The sequence below is a fragment of the Lontra canadensis genome, unplaced genomic scaffold, assembly GCF_010015895.1.
Source record: "Lontra canadensis isolate GAN:19392208 unplaced genomic scaffold, GSC_riverotter_1.0 scaffold131, whole genome shotgun sequence".
Lineage (NCBI taxonomy): Eukaryota > Metazoa > Chordata > Mammalia > Carnivora > Mustelidae > Lontra > Lontra canadensis.
In genome coordinates, this window is record NW_022631125.1 from 3843147 (window position 1) to 3863952 (window position 20806).

Genomic DNA, 20806 nt, shown 5'->3' on the forward strand with positions numbered 1-20806 from the left:
GCCCCATGCCCAGCGCAGATCACAGCAGGGAGCTTGATTTCACAACCCTGAGATCATGATGACTGAAGCCAAAATTGAGTTGTATGCTTAACCGACTGAGCCACCCAGGTGCCCCTTTAAATAGCTATTTTATAAATAGCCTCTCTTAAAAAATAAGCTTTAAGGTAAAATTTACATATATTTAATTTCACTTATTTTACGTGTTGGATGAATTTTGACAAATGTATACACTATGTGGTCCTTTGATACTGGCTTCTTTTATTCAGCATAATACCTTCAAGATTCATCCATGCTATATCAGTAGTCTATTCTCTTATTTTGATAAATAGAATTCCATTATATAGATGTACTATAGTTTGTTTATCCATTTACCCGTTGAAGGATATTTGAATTGTTTCCAGTTTTCATTGAAACTATGAATAAAGATGCTATATAAACAGGTTTTGGTATATATGTATAGGTTTTGGTATGAACATCAGTTTTCACTTTAGGGTAAAATACTTAGGAGTGAGATTGCTGGGTCATGGTCATGTATGTTTAACTTTATACTTAATTGTCAAATTGTGTTTTAAAGCGACTGTACCATTTTGCATTCTCACTGGCAGTGTGTGAAGAGTTCCAGTTGTTCTGCACACTCATTAACCCTTGGCATTGTCCCATTTAAAAAAATTTCATGAACCTTGAGGGCATTACGCTAATGAATTAAGTCGAAAAGTGGAAAGACAAGTACTGTATGATCTCACTATAACTATGTGGAATTGAAAGAAGTAGAACTCGTATAAGCAGAGAGTAGATTGGTGTTTGTCAGGGGAAATGTTGATCAAAAGGTACAAACTTACTTGTAAATGGGTAAATTCGGAGGAATCTAATGTAGAGCATGGTGATTTTTAGTTAACAATACTGTATTTTATTCTTGAGAGCTGCTTAGTCAGTAGATCTTAAATGTTCTCTTCACACGTGTGTAACTATATGAAGTATTGGATGAATTTGCTAACCTTATTGTGGCAATCATCTCACAATATATACATATATCAGACCATCACATCATAAACCATAAAGTTAACACAATGTTTATATGTCAGTTTATCTCAATAAAGTTAGAATTTTTTTAGCCATTCAAATAGGTATGTAGTGATATCTCTGGTTTTAATTGATTTCTGTAGTTTTATAATGGGTCTTATAATTAAGTCATAGTCCTTCAACTTCATTCTTTTCCAGAATTATTCTGACTTTCCCACTTTCTTTGTTTTTACATTTAAATTTGATGACCATTTCATCTGTATCTACAGAAAAATCCTGCTGAAATTTTTATTAGAATTGCATTAAATCTGTAAATTAGTTTGGGAAGAGTTATTTTAATGCTATTGAATCTTCTGATTGATGAACACAGTATCTCTTACAGTATCATGTATTTGGGTCATCTTAGAATTTTTTCATTAGTGTTTTGTAGTTTTCAGCATACGGATTCTGCTACATGTACTTTGATAGGAGTTATAACTGTAGTTCATATTTTTGGAGCTATTATAAATGGTATTTTTAAAAAATTTTGTTTCTAATTATATATTGTTAGGGTGTAGAAATGCGATTTTAGTTTCTGTATATTGATCTTATATCTGTGACCTTGTTAAACTTGCTTATTAGTGAGATATTTTTGGATCAGTTGTGCTTTAAGGAGCCATTAAAGAAAAAAAATAAGAAAAATGTCTTCTGTAATTGCCCATGCAGTTACCATTTCCAGTAGTCTTTGTTTTGTGTTCTGCATCAATATTTCATCTGGTATAACTTAACTTCTTAAATTTTTTTTTTTTAAACATTTCTTAGACTGTAGGTCTGCTAGTGTTGAATTCTTTTCAGTTTTTGCATATCTGGAAAAGTGTACTTTCGCCCTTTTTTTTGAAGGCTGGTTTTGCTGATTATAGAATTGTAAGTTGACAAATTTATTTTCCTTTCAATAACTGTAAAGATGTTGTTCCACTTTATTCTAGCTTACATTAATTCAGGCAAGAAAATTTCCTATGCCTGTGTGCAGCCTAAACGTCTTTCTAGGCAGTAGGCTTGAGGTAATTTTAGGGCTTAGAGCCTTTGTTTTCCCTTTCTCAAAGATTACTGTCATGCATTCTCATATATCCAACGTCTGAAAACATTTGTTTCACACATTTTCTCTTGTTTTTTAGTTACTTCATTCGGAATAAATTTGGTCCATTTTTACTGCATCTTGCCTGCAAGCAGAAGTCCAAAGATCTCAGAATTTTAAACCTCGAAAATCCTTATAGCATGAAAGATTGAAATGTTAATTAATATGTCATTGTAGTACTTCAAATGTGTGTCTTGTGTAGAGAAACTAGATTTAAGGTTTCTCCTGAGACTGATGCGTTCATACTTTATTTCACTGATTTCAAATAAAAATTTAAATACGAGCTTTCTAGAGACTTAAACTAAGTTGAAATGGTATTTGGATGGTCAATTTTCATATTTTATGTAAAAATATTTTAAAAGAGTATTTAATGTTCAGGTAGTTTTCTTTTAAATACAGATTTTTGGTACAATATGCTCTTAGAACTGGTTTTTCAGATGAACTTTTTCAAATTAATGGAACAGATTGCTAAAAGAGCCACTAATAATAGGATATACTGAATTGCTTGATACTTTATTACTTTTATTCTTTCAATCCCTGAGTGGAAAAATTTATAGTTATGATAGGCTAGAGCAAGGTTACCTTTTAGTGGTTTAATAGAAATGAACCGTTGTGAAATATCTAAGGAGTGGGTAATGCACCTGTTCCTTGATCTTTACAGTCAGCAAATAATATGATTGTATTTTGCTTTAATGCTCATTCTTAACAGATCACAGTGGCAGACCAAATTTTTCTTAGTAATTTTTTTGAATGTTACTGATTCTTAGTTCTGTATATTCTGAATGTGAATGGTTTCTCACTATATGTGTTGAAAAGTGTATTTTCCCAATTTATGACTTGCCTTCATAGTAGTGTTGTGTGTGTATTTTATAAACTAAAGTCCCAAACATTGATGTCGTTGAATTAACCTTTAACCTCTTTTTCATGACATGCTTTTTTTTGGGTCTATTTTTATTTTTATTTTATTATTTATTTATTTTTATTTTGGTCTTTTTTTTTTTTAAGATTTTATTTATTTATTCAACAGAGAAAGAGAGAGATCACAAGTAGGCAGAGAAGCAGGCAGAGAGAGAGGGGGAAACAGGCTCCCTGCTGTGCAGAAAGCCTGATGTGGGGCTTGATCCCAGGACCCTTAGATCACTACCTGAGCCGAAGGCAGAGGCTTAACCCACTGAGCCATCCAGGCGTCCCTGTTTTGGTCTATTTTTAAAGCATTCCTAACCTATGCTAATATCAAAGACATTTTGCTGTTTTCTTCTTAAAGGTTTAGATAAGTTTACTTTTTTACATTTAGGTCTTCAATCCATCTGGCATAGGTTTTTGTATGTGTAGATATAGAAGTCTAAAGTCATTTTTGGTTTAGTCCAACCTTTTTTAGTTTTTAGCAGAGTAGTTGTGTCCAGGCTGCTTGAAGCCTTAACCCTTTTTCTTTTATGGCATACATGGAAAAATAGTTTGTACTAATGACCAGGAGAAAGTATTGAAGGCGCTTAAGATTGATGATGGTACATAAACAGTGGCTCTGGTTGATTGGTTGCGGCTGCCCTGGCACCCTGGCTGATTTTTGCCTGGCAGCCCCAGAGGCTGAGGCTACATCTCTTTCAGCAGCCCTGTTACACATTCCCAGTACTTGTGTTAGAGAATGTTCGATGTAGAATATGAATCTCAGGGGCACCTGGGTGGCTCAGTCATTAAGCCCCTGCCTCCTCCTGCTCAGGTCATGATCCCAGGGTCCTGGGTTCAAGCCTTGCGTTTGGCTCCCTGCTCAGTGGGAAGCCTGCTTCTCCCTCTCCTGCTCCCCTTGCTTGTGTTCTGTCTCTCGATGTCTTTCTCTCTGTCACATAAATAAAATCTTTAAAAAAATAAAGGAATATGAATCTCAGAAATGGAGGTATATGTATGTTTTTTAGTTTGATAAGGGAGGGAGGGAATTCCAGATCCTAAATCCTGCTGGGCAGGTCTAAAATTACACAGGAAAGAAAATATAATTAGTTAGGTTCTTTCTTGACAAAAGAAGAAAATATTGGTGCATGTTTATTGGGTCAGGGAGCTGGGGATTTTCTAATTCTGAGCTTAACGTATATACTGTGAAGGAAGTGGTGGTTGGTTTTGAGAAAATAGGGAACCTTTTACATCAAAAACATGGTGAAGAATTCATAGGCAGATGGAAACTGGGAAGAGATATTCTGCAATAACATTATATGTAAAAGTCTTTTTCATAGAAATAACATCCAACAAATCATTTAGGAAAAACTGTTCATAATCCAATAGAGAAATGTGTACAGTCTATGAACAGGTTGATAGTTCATGAAAGAAATAATAAATTTAGCTAGTAAATATTTGGAAAAAAGTAATCAACTGAAAATGAGCACTTTTGGAAGATTACATTGGTTCAGCTTGCTGGTGGGATTATTAAGGCTTAAATTGTGCTTTCTGTTCGTGAGGAATTTATCCTAAAGAAATAAATTTGCCAGATTATATTCATTGGGTAATAAGAACTTGGTTAACAACCAGTTACTCTTCAGTAGAAACAAATTGCGGTTCAGCTGTTCAGTAAAATGTATGAGTTGTTAATTTTGATGCAGATCTGTATGTTTTGACACAGTAAGCAGGTAATATATTGAATGAAGGAAATAGTACAAATCTTTGTATGCAGTTTTATATAAACTATTTGTATGCATGCATAGAGGAAAGTCTGGAAGGGTGTATTCAGACTGATTAAAAAGTTTTTTTTTTTAAAGCACTATCTTTTGGGGGAGGGGCCTTTACTGTGTTGCAGTTTCTCTAGTTTTAGGGTTGTTCATTTATTTAGTAATTAAATCTAAGTCCCTCTACATATTAGAAACTGTAGAATGCAAAACAGATGATTTTCAGTGGAATTTGTGCTGATAAATGTAATGTCTCCTCTTTCCTTACCCCAGTGGAGCGCTTGGTCATTTCATTCTTTGTGGATTTATGATTATTTGACAAATGCATATGAAACAAATGAATGCATACTTTACTACCAAAGATGTTAACTTGAACTGTGTATATTATAGCAAGTATCCAGGTTATAGCAGGTATAATAGATAAAGTTTTTTTTTTTTTACACCTTTATGCAGATTTGGCCTACTTATTTTTGTTGTAGCTGGCTTTCTTCCTATTTGTATTTTTTTTGAAATCTGAATTAAATGTATATAGCTGAAATGACAGGGGGAGTGATTGCATGTAAGGTTGTCTCTTTATTCCTCTAGATAAATAATAGATCCTGTGGAGTAGCAAGCAAATGAGGCAAAATGTAAGCTGTAATGCCTACTGCTTTATATGGGAAATCATGGGATTACTCTGGGGTTTATTCACAGAAATCACTTTGCTGAAATTCTATCTCATACTTTACTTAACCTTCAGATTTTAGAAGTAAATCATTTTAAAGATTATTCAAGACTTAATACACATGCTTGATTTGAATGAGGCTTTATAAATAACTTGACTGTACCCCATCTGCATGGTGTTGTATTTGGTATGATACAGAAAAAAATTATTTGTAAAATAACAGGTGTTTTGACACAATAGCTTTTTAAAAATTTAATATTGGCCCTCGGGGTGGGTATCTGTGTGTCCATGTGTGAATGTAGAAATCATTAGTCCATTTGGCTGCTTGCATAAAATAAAGGTTTTAGAGTTAATAGTAATCAAGCAACTTGTTGACAGTTCAGATAGTATGGCCTAGTGTGCTTTATTTTTATTGCAGCTGTATTTGGCCTTTCTTTGCCAAATATACTAAAGAGAGCAATAAGAACACAAGGTGAACTAAGGAGATATAATGTAGAAGATACAAAAAGCAGGGTAAAACTGTATAACATTTTCCATATGTTTTCCACATGTTGTCTGAACTGGTATATTATCCTTTATATATATGAACAGTAGTGCTCTTCTGCTACAAGTGGCTTTTGAATATGGGAACTTGGTTTCTGTTTGTTTGTTTGGGTTGTACGTGTGTTTATTTTAATGTTGCTTTTTATATGATTTAAAATAAAGCAAGGTAAGAAAATTTGGTAAAGTACTGTGAGGCTCAATCTTTCTGTGGCATGTGCGGGACCAGGAAGTGGTGATTTTAATGCTGTTCTGCTTGGTGTGGAGGGAGCTAGTTTGTGGGAGTATAAGAGGGAGAGTTGATTATGGGGTGTCCTTTATTGGAAATGACTTTTGGGTCCCTAGGCATGGCTTGAGTTGAACAGCTAACTGCTTTAGAGGCTTTGGAACTCCAGGTACTGTTTGAAACCAGCCTCTCCTAATTAGTGACTGTGACCTTGGATGCAGTATTTGTTTTCTCTATGGCTCAGTTTTTCTTTCTGTCTGTGAAGTAGGGTGTCTCTATTTCACAGAGAAATTGTGAGGAGTAAATGAATATATGTAGAGTGCTTAGAATCATGCCTGGTACATATCAAGGACTCATATTAGCTATCAATACTTTACTTATTAAATTACCCAGTTTTGATTTCAGAGTATAATTTGGTAAGAATATTTTACAATAGCAAAGTATTTTTAAAAGTTTATTTGAAAAGAATGGTATGTAGAATGCCATGATAGTATCTTGCATGATGCTTGCTTACTCATTAGCATCCAGCACATCCACTGAAAGAGTAATAGGTCCAGAGAGGCTGAGAAATCCAGGAGCAAGACTGAAATGCTTAAATTTTATTATACTGACTTTATTGTGATGCAAAACATGTTGGAAATTGGAGAGAGGGAGATAGGGTACGGTAACAGATGTATGAGTTCTTGTATCTTCTCTAAAATGTTAAGTATGGGTGACAGTTAACTAGATTTCTTTTTCCTTTTTTCTTCATCTTTTTAAAAAATCTTTATTTATGAGAGAGAGAGAGAGAGAGCGAGCACGTGCGAGAGGGTGTAGGAGCAGGGCGGGGGTAGAGACAGAAGGAGAAGCAGACTTCCTGCTGAGCACAGAGCCCAAGCAGAATTTGATCCCAGAACCCTGGGATCATGACCTGAACTGAAGGCAGACACTTAACCGACTGAGCCACCCAGGTGCTCCCCCACCCCCCCGCCCCGCCATCACCCTTTTCAAAGTAGGCCTCTTGCCCAGTATGGACCTCCAACATGGAACTTGAACTCAGAATCCTGAGATGAAGACCTGAGCTGAGATCAAGAGTTGGACACTTGCTTAACCATGCATCCCTCTTTCATCCTTTTTGTGTGTGTTAATGATTATTTCATTAGGTGACTGGGATATTATTGCTCTCGTTTTTGTTTTAAATAAGGAAAGATGGCTGCATACTCATTTATTTGTTTAAATAATTCTTAGGGACAGTTCCAGGCTGCTCTAGAAATCCACTGTTCTAAGAACTTAGGTTTTCTGTTTTCCTATGTTCCATCGTCAGCTTTGGCTTCTGACTGACATTTAGGTGCTTCCAGCTAGGGGAAGTAGGAGTTGAAGCAGTGTGTGCTCTCTGTTTGCCATTGGCCAGAGTTTAATCATCAGGCTACACCTACAAGGATGGCAGGGAATCCCACTATTTATTCAGTAAAAACATGTCTAATTAAGCTTAGGGGTTCTGTTAACAGAGAAAGAGAAGAGAAAGGATATCAGGGTCACCTAGAATCTGAAGCAAGTTGGAAAACAATGTTTATATAAATATGTAAATATTAATACTAAGGTAGGAAAAATATATCTGCTTGCATCTGCACAAAATGGTCTTGAATACAGTAGAAAATTAAAAAATTTTTTTTTGCTTCTGGGAAAGGGAACTGGGTGGCTGGGGTTAGGATTAGGAGACAGACTTTTCACTTTTATACCCTTTAGAATTGGTGATGTATACATTTTAACTTTTCAAAAATAGTAAACAAAATTAAGTATGGAGGTCTGATATATATAAGTTCAGGGATAAATATGTCATTAAGAACCAATAAGCCTTGGGGTGCCTGGGTGGCTCAGTGGGTTAAAACTTCTGCCTTCTGGCTCAGGTCATGATCCCAGGGTCCTGGGATCCAACCTTGCATCGGGCTCTCTGCTCAGCAGGGAGCCTGCTTCCTCCTCTCTCTCTGCCTGCCTCTGCCTGCTTGTGATCTTTCTCTGTGTGTCAAATAAATAAACAAAATCTTTAAAAAAAAAAAAAAAGAACCAATAAGCCTTAAGATTATAATATTTGTGTGTAACACTTCCCTCATTAAAAAAATGTGGTGAGTGCTGGCTTCGGCAGCACATATACTAAAAAAATGTGGTGAGTTGAAATTTCAAAAAATGATTTAGACTTAGGTAGTTTGAAAAGCAGCCAGGCCAAGGCATTGGGAGTGTCAGGAAAGGGCAAGAATCGTCATTATTTATGAGGCATATTTCTGGGAAAGGTAATCAGCTTTACCAATGCAAACATTTTTAGGGTTTGAGGGAAGCAGGTCAAGATACCGAATTTCTTTAGAAATTTATTATTGAAATTCAAAGTGAATAAACTAATCTTGAAATTAAGTCAGGAGAGAGATATGTATATGTGTTCGTGTGTGGATATGTATTATATATAATATTGGACATTGTATGCTTATATTGTGGAAGCCCAAGAAATCTTGAAAAAAACCTGCAGCTGAGAATTAGATCCAAAGTAAGAAGTCTCTTTTCTAGCTCCCACTAAGATAGCTTAATAATTTATGCTTTAATCCTTTGTACAGATACAAGCCAAAGATGGCCCATTTAATTTTTGGCATATTTAAGTTTTCCTCTTTTTTGATTGAACAGAATTAAACTTCTTGTAAGTTACACCCATTCATTGGTCTGATGCCTGGAGCTATGCAGAGTGCAAATAATCTTATTTCTGAAGAGACAACTTTTTAATTTTTTTTTTTTAAAGATTTTATTTATTTGACAGACAGAGATCACGAGCAGACAGAGAGGCAGGCAGAGAGAGAGAGAGAGAGCAGGGAACCAGGCTCCCGTCTGAGCAGAGAGCCTGATGCGGGGCTCAATCCCAGGACCCTGAGATCATGACCCGAGCCGAAAGCAGAGGCCCAACCCACTGAGCCACTCAGGTGCCCCAACTTTTTAAATTTTTGAGTAAAGCTTTAGCATCCCTGATGATTCTCCCCAGTTAAACTTAGTTAAAGTATTTTTCATACAGTTTTTCCATCCTTCATCAAAATTGTAGCCCTCTGTATGTTACCACCTGTTAAAATGTGGCACTCAGAACCTGTGATAATGTTAGAGATCTGGTCAGAGTAGACCTTGGCAAGCTGATTATTGGTGTTGATTTGTATAATATGCTTTATTAATTTGGGTCATGAATGCTTTTTTAGTAGCCATATTTCATGGATGACATGTTGACCTGTAGTCTGCTTAAATCCCTTACAATCCTCTTTTGTAAGTCAACTGGCTGCTGAACCATCTTGTGTATCTGTGGCTGGCTTTTAAGAATTAAGGGCAGGACTGCATGCTTGTCTTTATTATAGTCAACCTAAAAGTTTTTCGTTTAAAATCATTGGGTATTTAAATCTACATTAATTTTCAAAATAAATAAATAAATAAATCTACATTAATTTTCTCTATTTTAGCTAATCTCCTAAATTGGAAGAAAAATCATTTATTTAAAAGTTGCCTATATTTAACAATTCTAAAATATTAACAAGTGTCCTGTTTTAGGTAAGCCCTGACCAGTTCATCATACAAGACTATAATGTTTAAGCATTTTTAATGTTAACATTAAAACAGCACATGTTACACGTCTGTGTTCGTAAGCTCTAAGCTTCATCTGTCAAGGTTTAGAAATAGAGGGTAATGATAATATCACTGTTCTGAGATAACTGATTTTTCAGATAATAAAAATCAGATACTGAGCATAAATTATATTAAACATTGTGGAAAATGGTACTGTAATGGGAGGAAGACATTGAAGTTCTCTACCTAGCTGGGAGGATCTTAGTTTACTCTCCTTTGATTCTGGTATTTAACCATTAACTTTATTTTCATTCTCATTGCTTTTTCCAGTAGGTGGTAGGGATTATGGGTGTGTATGTCACTAACTATAAACAACCATAGGATGTAACAGTGATTTTTGTGAAAGGCATTGTTCATCCCCAGCGCAGGATACTTCATTATTTTTATAGGCTTTTCATTTATAAACAGAAATTTGTATATGTATATGAAATATGTAGCATAGGGATCAAATTCAATTAGTTTTAAACTTTAAAAAACATCTAGCTCTACTCTGCCCATTAACATGTGTCTGTTTAAATAGAAATAAAAATTAAAATGAAATAATTTAAAAATTGACTTGTTGACTTCTAACCATGTTTTAAGTGCTCAGTAGCCACATGTGTCTAGTAGGTAGCTTATTGGGCAACACAGATGATAGAACATTTTTATCATTGTAGAAAGTGCTCTATTGAATGATGCTGATATAAACACAAATGATTTAAATGCAAATTTCTGACTATCCTCACATTGAAGGTAGGGTGAATCCTAGAGGAAATCATGATAATTCTTTAAATGACTTTTATGAGAATAGAAATGTTATAGGTTAATTATGAAAAATCTAGAAAATATAGGGAAGTAAAAATAACAAAATAAAGTTTCTACATGACTTTCTATTCTTAACATTTGTTTTATATTCTAGTCCTTTTTCTTCCTCCACACGTGTGTACACGTGGGGATGATTTTACTTGTGCACAATTCAAGTAAAAAGCAAGAATATAAAAGTAACCATTTTAACAGTAAACATTTTTGCTTTATAGAAGTTTCCTAAACTTTGTTCTAAATCTAAACTATCTTCTATGTTTGTAGTTAGCCTTTTGACTAAAAATGTTACTTTAAAAATACCGTCTCATTCTGGATTATTGTATGAGTTAAGAGTATTGGAAATTATCTCCGGTTATTTATTTTCCTTTAAATGCTCTTTAAAAAATAGTATTTGCCTGTATCTAATATCAGCATTTACCTCAAACACTTCAAATAAATTCATGAAATTTCACTATGAAATGGTGACACAAGGCACTTGGAAACTTTATTCTGACGTTTTGCTCATCTTCATCTCATTTGGTATTTGGCTCTATCAGCATCATCTTTGACCACCAACATTAGCTCGTAGGTGCGTGCTGGCTTTGTTGGCAATTATTTTGAATTTGTTAATGAAGCTTGTATGAGTAGGCGAATTTAAAATCTGCCCATTTTGGTTTTTACCTTATGTTAATGTTTTATGATAATCAGAGTTATGTATAGTATTCATTTTAGATGTGTTCCTTTGTTTTATGGGAAGTGGTAGATAAGGCAGTAAGTGATCATGGTAGTGGAGGTAAGGTATGGTGGTAATACAGAAGTATATATATATCTTTTTGCTTAAATCATTACATTTTTTCATGTTTATATCTTGAATCCTTTTTCACTATGAAACTGTATTTGCTTATAAATTTAATGCTGATCAGCAATAAGAAATTACCAGGGAGGAGTAGGAAAGTTTTCTAAATAACTAAGAGTTTAAGAAAAAAAATAACTATTTTAATTGAGTGTTTAATTTACAGTGGCATTAGCTTTAAAGTCACTCATTTAAGGTAAAATTAAGAATTGTAATGGTGTAGCCCAGTAATTTTGTGAATTTCTCTGGTATTAAAAAGTACTGAAATATATTGTATTTTTGTGCACTTAACCATCTGCCGGATAGGATTATATATGACGTAAATAGGATCTTGAAATTTCATGCCTCCAAATTATAGTAATTTCTGACACTTCAGTGTAGTATTCAGACTCTTTTAATTATAGGGAAGCAGAACGAATAGTTTCTCATGGTTGTGATTTGGTACATATGCACATGTAGATAGCTAAGAGTGGAGTAAGAACTGAAGACAGCCCTTTGTAAAATGTCAGGCTTTAAGGATAGTAAAGTCATCCCAGAATTTGCCTTGTTTAGGCTGGCTTCTCCAAACTTGATGAGTATGTATGTATGTATGTATGTGCTTTGCATAGGTAAATTTTAGGATATACATTTTGAAACTGTCCATCAGAGGCCCTATATTTTACAAGAGTAAAACTCAAAACATTTTAAGTGGGTACTTTGCATCAAATGCTCTTGAAGTGATGGTGAAAGGGATTATTTAGTAACAGAAACTATTCTAGTTCCTTTCTTTGTAGGTACCAAATCTGGGAATGTACCCAGAGATTTGAGAAATCCTGTACATTTCTTTCTTTAGTGACTCCAGGACACATTCTAACACATAAGAACATTGTAAATTGTTAGCAGGTAACTTTTGACAAAACTATTTGGGAAGCTTGAAATAATCCTGAAAGAGTGCTTTTTACTTACCGAAGGAGAAAGTAAAGAAGCAATTATTAAGTACCTATGGAATGCTAAGCAGTGTGGTAAATGCTTAGAGAAGTATTCTGAATTGAATCCTTTTGTCTGTCCTCTGAGTGTTATTAAAACGGAGAGGCAGAGAGGATAGTTCCCCAGGATCTCCTGTAGCCAATGAGAACTGGAATTTGTTAAGACTCCAGAAGTCTGTTCTTTCCATTGTTCATTTTCTCTTGCAGTCTCTGGGATTACAAAAAAAAGAATAATATCCTTAAAATAGTATGTTATTTTTTTATTCAGGGAAGAAATAGAGTGAGTACATTTACATGTATTCGAGTGAGGGTGAGATGAAGACTAGTTAGAGTGGGCTTAAAGCACATCACGAGAAGATGCTTGAAAGGCAGTTTATGGTAGGTTAAACTGATAGAGGTTATGACAAAAAGTTGTTCAGTATAAATGGTAGCTATTATTCTTACTCTGGAGATTATCTGAATTTTTACATAATTGAATAAAGTTCTTTCAGTGTGTGGGAAAGATGGATATTACCTGTTTATATCAACAAGTACCACCATAATAGTTTAGATGTGCAGCTTATGAATAAAGTTATCAAAGTGCTCCATATTTGGCAAGTATTTCTCTTTTAGATAGGAAAAGCACTTAACGCCATGACTTACTTAGTGGCTCTTCAAATAAATACTTAGGTATCTAAAGAACACTGCATTGACTGTGTCTGAGGTTGAAATGAAATATATTGATTTCTTGAGTGATTGAATAGAGGATATACGCATTACCTCAGGAAGGGAATACATTTTAGGGTTTTACCTTTTTCTTAAATGTTTGTATTTTTTATTTCTAGGCTGTTCGCTGCTACGAATCTCTAATCTTAAAAGCTGAAGGAAAAGTGGAGTCTGATTTCTTTTGTCAATTAGGTCACTTCAACCTCTTATTGGAAGATTATCCAAAAGGTAATTTTTTCCCTTATTCATTACTATTTGATTTATATATATTTAAAATAATTATAATTGCTTGTATTCTACCGAGGATACTACCGTTTTTATTTCTAAGAAATTGTAAGCTTGTGAACATCCTCAACAATGAGGAAGAAAAATGGGGTAGATAGAAATGTGAAAAATTCATGTAACTCTATGTAAATTATCAATAAGTTGACCAGTTTAACTGATAACCATCACCTACCTGTGCACTACCATTTTGTTCTACCTTGTGAAAAATCCCTGCCCTTTAAAAGCCCTTTAAAAGCTCTACCATAGTAGACAGTGAGCCATAGGGGTGCCTGGGTGGCTTAGTCATTAAGCATTTGACTTTGGCTCAGGTCATGATCCCAGGTCCTGGCATCCAGCCTCACATTGGGCTCCCTGCTCAGCAAGGAGTCTGCTTCTCCCTCTGTCTCACCCCCTTGCTTTTGCTTGCTTGCTCTCTTAAAATGTAAGATCTTTAAAGAAAAAAGAAAAAAGGTGAGCCATGGATCGACACTTTGAAGAAGTAACAGAGACTCAATATTTCCCCTCTTTATCCTGACTGTAAAACTTCCATTTTAGCTAGAAAATAATTTGAATGAAAATCTGGTCTGTAGTCATTGTAAAGATAAGCAGTGCAGAGAGACGATCATATAATGAGCTTGAGCATTGGAGAAAACAGGTTTTTTATTCACTTGAAATTTTTTTCCTGTAAAAAATGAGTTAAATAATTCAAGGCAGTCCCCTAAGATGTGTCCCTTTTGTAGTACCATGCTGCTGATGCAGACCACAATTCAGTTAGGAAGAGAAAGCACCCCCAAATACCACCCACTCTTCCAATATCAAAGGCAAAACCCATAGCAAAGAAAAATTGTATCCTTATAAACAATAACATTTTAACCTTCTGATGATAGCGAACATCTGTATGTGGACCAGATAAACATAGTATACTTGTTTTCCACAACTTTATTTAGTGGGCAGAACAGCTGGCATGTTTCAGGGCTGGACTGAAGGATTGTTGCTGTTTAATGTTGATATTTTATAATGCCACTTTCATATTAGGTCAAGTGAGCACTTTTCCTAGTGAAAATTCAGTTTTTGTTTGAGACAGGTGTAATATATGTGGGGTTTGAAGTTAGGCTTATTTCTCAGCTCATCTCCATTGTTTACAGTGGCATTATTGTTAGCATAATGTATATATGACCCCAGAGCTTCAGTCTTCTAATCTGAAAAGCCAGAGATAAAGGGGTTTGGAGATTGTTATGTGAAACTGGTTAGTACTTACGAAATGGCTTCAGGATAATAGGTATTAATAATTACTTAACACTGTTAGATTTTTTTAATTAAGACTAACTTATTTAAAGGAAACCGTTTTACACAAAAATACACAAATTCTCTCTACAATATAATTTTTTAATTCTGCATCTTGGAGAGCATGCTATTTGTGTGTGTGTGTGTGTGTACATATATACACATATATACATATATATAATACTCTTTAAAACTTTATTAACCTATGAACTTAACTATATTTTCCATTTATAAAATGGTTGGCTGTAAGGGTATGAGTCTAGGGATATTTGTTATTCTTTCCTGTTTTTTTTTGGAGGTAAGGTGGGACATGTGGCAAACTAGCTGGCAGGGAGTAATCTAATAAGATGGGAGCAGAGAACGGTAACTTAAGGATTTAAGTCCTTGAAAAGAGGTGCTCTGAGACCCATTTACTGTCATGTAGATGAACTGGCCATTGATAGCTAGGCAGTAGTTCAGTTATTTGTAATAGGAAGAAGAGGAAGGTGAGAATGGATGCAGAGGTGTGTGTGTGTGTATATATATATATATATATATATATATATATGTATGTATTTTAGTATGTTGTAGTATTTCAAGCTGATGGCTTCTGTTTCTTTGATTTCTTTCTTTAATTTTCCTTGAGTCTTTATTGACCATATTTCCAAGTTACAGAAAAATTCCTTTTTACATACTAATTTTTGAATTCTTTCTGTCCATTCTTCGCCATCTTCCTGTAAGTTCAAAATTAGAGCCCAACTCTAGTAGGTCTGTCCACACTCCCATCACCCCTACCACCAGTTTATGGAGACATTGTTAGCTCAGGCTGCTTCCTACTTCTCTTTTTGGAACCCACTGCAATGTGAGAATCTCCAGCTCCAGCCAAATAGACATTTAGTTTTGGAGAACAGATTATAAACCATAACCTTTTAGGGAGTACACAGAAGCCATACAGTGAACATGTGAGTAAATTGCTCAGGTATAGGTATGTAGGGGACTTATTGGCCCATTATTCTGAAGATACTTCTTTAGTTATAGTACTGAGTCCTCTTCTTTGTGTGAAATTTTCTGAGCTTGGGGTTCCTTGTGAAAAACTGCTTCTACTTTTGAAGTACAAAATGGTAGAATCTGTTTTGTGTACATTTGGACTGTACTTTTTGTCCTTATTTGTCATTGTGATACCATCTTGCTTCCTGCCTTATAGGAATTCCTAAACATTTCTGATCTGCAGATGGTATACTTTATCATTACTGTTACGGATTTATTCATTAAAAAACATTTTCTGTCATGTCAGATGAATTTGAAACAGAAGGAAAAAAAGATTTCCTAAAAAAGTTTTTTTTTTTAAAGCCTTTCTGGCTTGTAATATGTTTGAAGAGTTTAAAAAAATTTTTCTGTCACTTGATTTGGTCATTTGGCTTCTAGGAATTTATTCTTAAAAACTGATTGGTTAGGGGCGCCAGGGTGGCTTAGTTGTTCAGTGAAGTCTCAGTGCTCTTGGCCTATTTGTGGGTTGGATTCCTCTGGATTGAGTTCAGCATACAGGATATTTAGTAAGAGGAGTGCCTTTAGGATCAGCACTTATGGAAGGTAGAGGGGAAAGAATTGGATTGAAAAGAGGAAGGATTGGACAGAGGTGAGAAGTTAAGCTGTGACAGCCTTGGCCAACTCCATGTGGAGCCTTGGAGCTAGAATGGCCCTTCAGAGCTATCCCAAGTTGGGCAAAGATGACCAGGTCTTTATACTCCATCCTTTTGATACTGGGTATGGGCCAGCCTGGGAGGGAGTGTGACCTTGGGCAAGATGGCTCTGCATCTAAAGTAGCTCACTGTTAGAGGCTGTCTGCAGGTAGGACTCCTGATATTCCTTCCTAGAAGCGAGATTTGAATGGTTTTTTAGAGTCTCCTGTATCTCCTTTGCCACTCCTAACCCTGAAACTAACTCATTAGCCTTTGCTGAACCAAACAGCTAATGGCGCTGTTAGACTGCCTTAAGCCATGAGATGGGGCAGTGATTTCTCTTCTTTGGGTTGGAAAACAACCTAAGAGATGGAGAACCTTGGACTGAAGGACAGGCGTATATATTCTTGCAGATATATGTGATGGACCTTAGGAGTAGTATAATAGAAATTATATGTAATATCTGTAAATACGTGTGGCAAATTCTAGGTAAGGACAATCACTAAGTTAATTACTTAGAAAATTAAGTAGCAAATTATCTCAGAGTACACATCCAAATTCTAAAAAGAAATTATGAGGTAGGAGACTTGGGAGATAGTAAGAAATCCTGAAGTAAAAAAGTTAGTTGAAGGGGAGATATAGTAATAACTCATTCCTGATATTAGCATGAAAACCATGAAAATTAAAAAAAAATAGTTTCTTTGTGGTTTGTTGTGAGCTGGAAGTTTTCTCTGAAATTCCTTCCAGTGATTGATTTTTTTCTCCCTTTCCTCCTTCCTTCAAGTAATTTTCTCATTTTGTTGCATTGTCTATCACTTTTGGACAAAATAAATTTTGGTTGTTTTAGTAGCTCAGCAGTTACAGATGGCTAGGGTGAGTTTGATGCCAAGAGTTGCTAATGTGAAGAAGTCTTAAGTCAGAGTTGGTGAGCTCTCTTTGTCTTCTCTTTGTCGTTCTTGGGTAGAATGACAAGACTCCATCCTAGGATATATAAAATACAAGAACATAGAGTGGGTATTTTCCAATAATAGATCTTATTTGGCTTCTTCAGAAATTACCATTTTCTTAATCCTTGCATGATTTCCTCTTTATTGTTGTAGCTGTTAGAACTGAAGGTTGTGATTCTTTTTTTTTTTTTTTCTTTAAGATTTATTTATTTATATGAGAGAGAGTGCGCATGTGTCTGTACAAGTTGGGGAGAGGCAGAGGGAGAGAGATAGAAGGAATCCCAGGCAGACTCCCTGCTGAGTGTGGAGCCCTGTGTGACCCTGGGGCTCTATCCCATGACCCATGAGATCATGACCTTAGTAGAAATCACAAGTCAGGCACTTAACCAACTGAGCCAGCCAGGCACCCCTGAAGGTTGTGATTCTTTTACTCTTTGTTTAAAACTCCTTTCAGATAGAATCATTGGAATTAGTTTGCTTTGTATATATTTTTGCTATACAATACAAATTTGTGTTGAGATAGTAAAATAAAATGAAATAAACATCCAAAATACTGACCTATACAGGCATATAATATCCATAAAATGGATATTACTTATGTCTCTAAAAACCCATTACAGTCAAGGTGATTGTTCATATGTGGTCATTGCATTTACTTATTGCACCCTATTTCTTTGTATAACTTCATTTAAATGTATTTAGTGGTTTTCAAACTGTGATATCTATGTTTAAAAAAAAAAATCACCAGTACTTCCACTCCTTCCATTGCAATTTGGGAATCACAAGTTTTTGTTCAGTTCACTCATGGTCTAGAATTAGAAAATGCATTTGAGAAGTATCTAAGAAAGCAGAACAGTGACCGTAACTGAGGTTGTCAGAATCCTATGTCTAGGCAATAAGCACAAGTTACAGTAGCTTAAAGAACCAGAGAGCTGTTGCAGAACACATTGAAGGAACTCAAAACATATACTTTGTTTCTGTTATAGTAAGCCAAATGTGAGGTGCTAAAGATCTTGAGGAGTATATTAATTTTTTTAAAGGTTTTATTTATTTTAGAGAAAGAGAGATGTGAGAGCAAGGGGAGGAGCAGAGGGAAATAACCTCCAGCGGAGTCTGACATGGGGCTCAATCCCACCACTCCGAGATCATGACCTGATCCGAAACCGAGAGTCAGATGCTTAACCAACTGAGCCACCCAGGTGCTCCAGATATATTAATTTAATAATGGCAGTGTGCATTAATTATAGTTGAAAGTCTCAGTGAAGGTGCTGATGAAGCAGTAAAAGATTATTTGTTTCTTAGCTTTTCCAGCTCTCTGTCTGGTTGAATCTGTGATATTAAATCTTTGCAAATGTGTGGAGAAAAGGAGATGGGAACAAAGATCTGTTGTGGATACTGTTCACAGGGTTTCTCAAATGTTAGCACGTGTTTAATACGTATTAATGCTGTGTAAAAGGGAAAAGATGTGTTTTAGGCAATCACAATTTGAGAAGGCAGAAAGGTGCTAGTGAGCAGAATAAATCAGTCATTTATATAAAATGAAAGTTAATACAAGCTCTCTAAGATATAATTTATCCAGGGTATAAATGTAACCTTTCATTCTAGCCTCAGATAACAAACAAAATAAATAAATCTGTTGACCTAATAACTTTAGGCAACCGCAGCCTGTTCTGGCCTAAAGAACGCAGTCAGTGCAACTGACAAATTTGCAGAATGTCAAAGAAGTACATCCTTTTCCTTCCCATACCTAGAAACATTGGGCTGGGGGTGAAAACAGAAATGCTGAGTTTTGTCTGCAGTTAGTACACAGTCTAATATTAGGAATATAGACTGCATTTTAAACCTTCCTTCCTTGCATTTCCGTCGCATGTAACTCTGCAGAAGGTTCCCTTTTTTCTGGCAAGGCTATCACCTTTAAACTACATTGTTGTTTCTTTTCATCCCGCACTGCACGTATGGACTTGTCATCAGGTACACTGTCTTTCTCTTGTTCTGATAACCTTAACTCAAAGCCATAATACTTCCAAGCATGAAGTTTCTGTTATCTACTGAATCTGTCTTAACTCTCTTTACTCCCTCACTGTATTTCTCTGAAAATCTCTCTTTTTTAAATTCCAGACAAATTACAGTAAGACTTTGAACTTCTCTTTTTATTCTTCAGTTATACCTTATTCTTTTACTGAAAAAACTCTTTAGGCTGCTTGTAACTTACAAGGAATTAACTTGAATCAAATAGCTGGATGTCAGGGCGCCTGGGTGGCTCAGTGGGTTAAAGCCTCTGCCTTCAGCTCAGGTCATGATCTCAGGGTCCTGGGATCAAGCCCCGCATTAGGCTCTCTGCTCAGCGGGGAGCCGTCTCCCTCTCTCTCTGCCTGCCTTTCTACCTACTTGGGATCTCTCTCTCTCTGTGTTAAATAAATAAAATCTTAAAAAAAAAAAAAAAAAGCTGGATGTCCACTCATCATCAGGGAAATGTAAATCAGAACTATAGTGAGATCCCACCTCACACCTGACAGAATGGCCAGAATCAACAACACAAGAAATAACGTGTGGGTGAGAATGGTGGACAGAAGGGAACCCTTGTTCATGGTTGGTGGGAGTGCAAACTGGTGCAGCGACTCTAGAGAACAGTATGGAGGTTCCTTAAAAAGTTAAAAGTAGAACTATCCTATGATCCAGCAATTGCACTACTGGGTATTTACTCCCAAAATACAAAAACACTAATTGAAAGGGATTCATGCATCCCCATGTTTATTGTAACCTTATGTACGATAGCCAAACTATATTTATAGTAGCCAAATTATGGAAGCAGCCCAAGTGTCCCATCAGTAGATGAAAGGATAAAGAAGATATGGTATACATAGACAATGAAATATTATCCAGGCATGAAAAAGAATGAAATCCTGCCATTTGCAATAACGTGGGTAGAACTAAGGAGTGTAGTGCTGAGCAAAATAAGTGGAAGACAAATACTATATGATTCCACTCATATGTGGAATTTAAGAAATAAAACAAACGAGTAAAGGGAACAAAAAAGAGGCTAACCAAGAAACAGACTCTAATTATAGAGAACAAACTGATGGGTACCAGAGGGCAGGTGGGTGGGGGTAGGTGAAATGGGTGATAGGGATTCAAGAGTATACTTACCATGATGAAAAAAAATAATAATAAAAGGCTTAATGTCACAGTCTTTTAGGAAGTGGTGAGAATGAATATTTACCTAAAGCTGCTACTTTTCCTACTGTCTCCTTCCTGGGAGTTCTCATTTGATAATGTTGACCATTTCTTAATTTTAACATAAGTACACTTATTTTAACATTTATATGAATAATAAGTTCATTGTTTAAAGAAAAATATTAAAAGATCAATAACCATAGAAGGTAAACAGCCTGAGAACAGAGCCATGTGTTTGCTCACATCTCTATTTCATTATATCTGGCATGGTGCTAGCCACTTAATACTTAAGAAATATTGTGTGAATTTATTAAAGACCCATTGGTATTTTATCATTGAGAGA

General features: G+C 35.4%; 1 protein-coding gene across 13 annotated transcripts in view; it reads left to right on the forward strand.

Moving 5' to 3' along the window:
* Window positions 1-20806, forward strand: part of KDM6A (lysine demethylase 6A) — a 207543-nt gene that overhangs the window by 52761 nt on the left and 133976 nt on the right. For all 13 annotated transcript variants that reach the window (XM_032842468.1, XM_032842469.1, XM_032842455.1 and 10 more), the window contains exon 3: window positions 13256-13364. In XM_032842468.1, the coding sequence (XP_032698359.1) occupies window positions 13256-13364 (109 nt within the window). The remainder of the gene's footprint in view (window positions 1-13255; window positions 13365-20806) is intronic.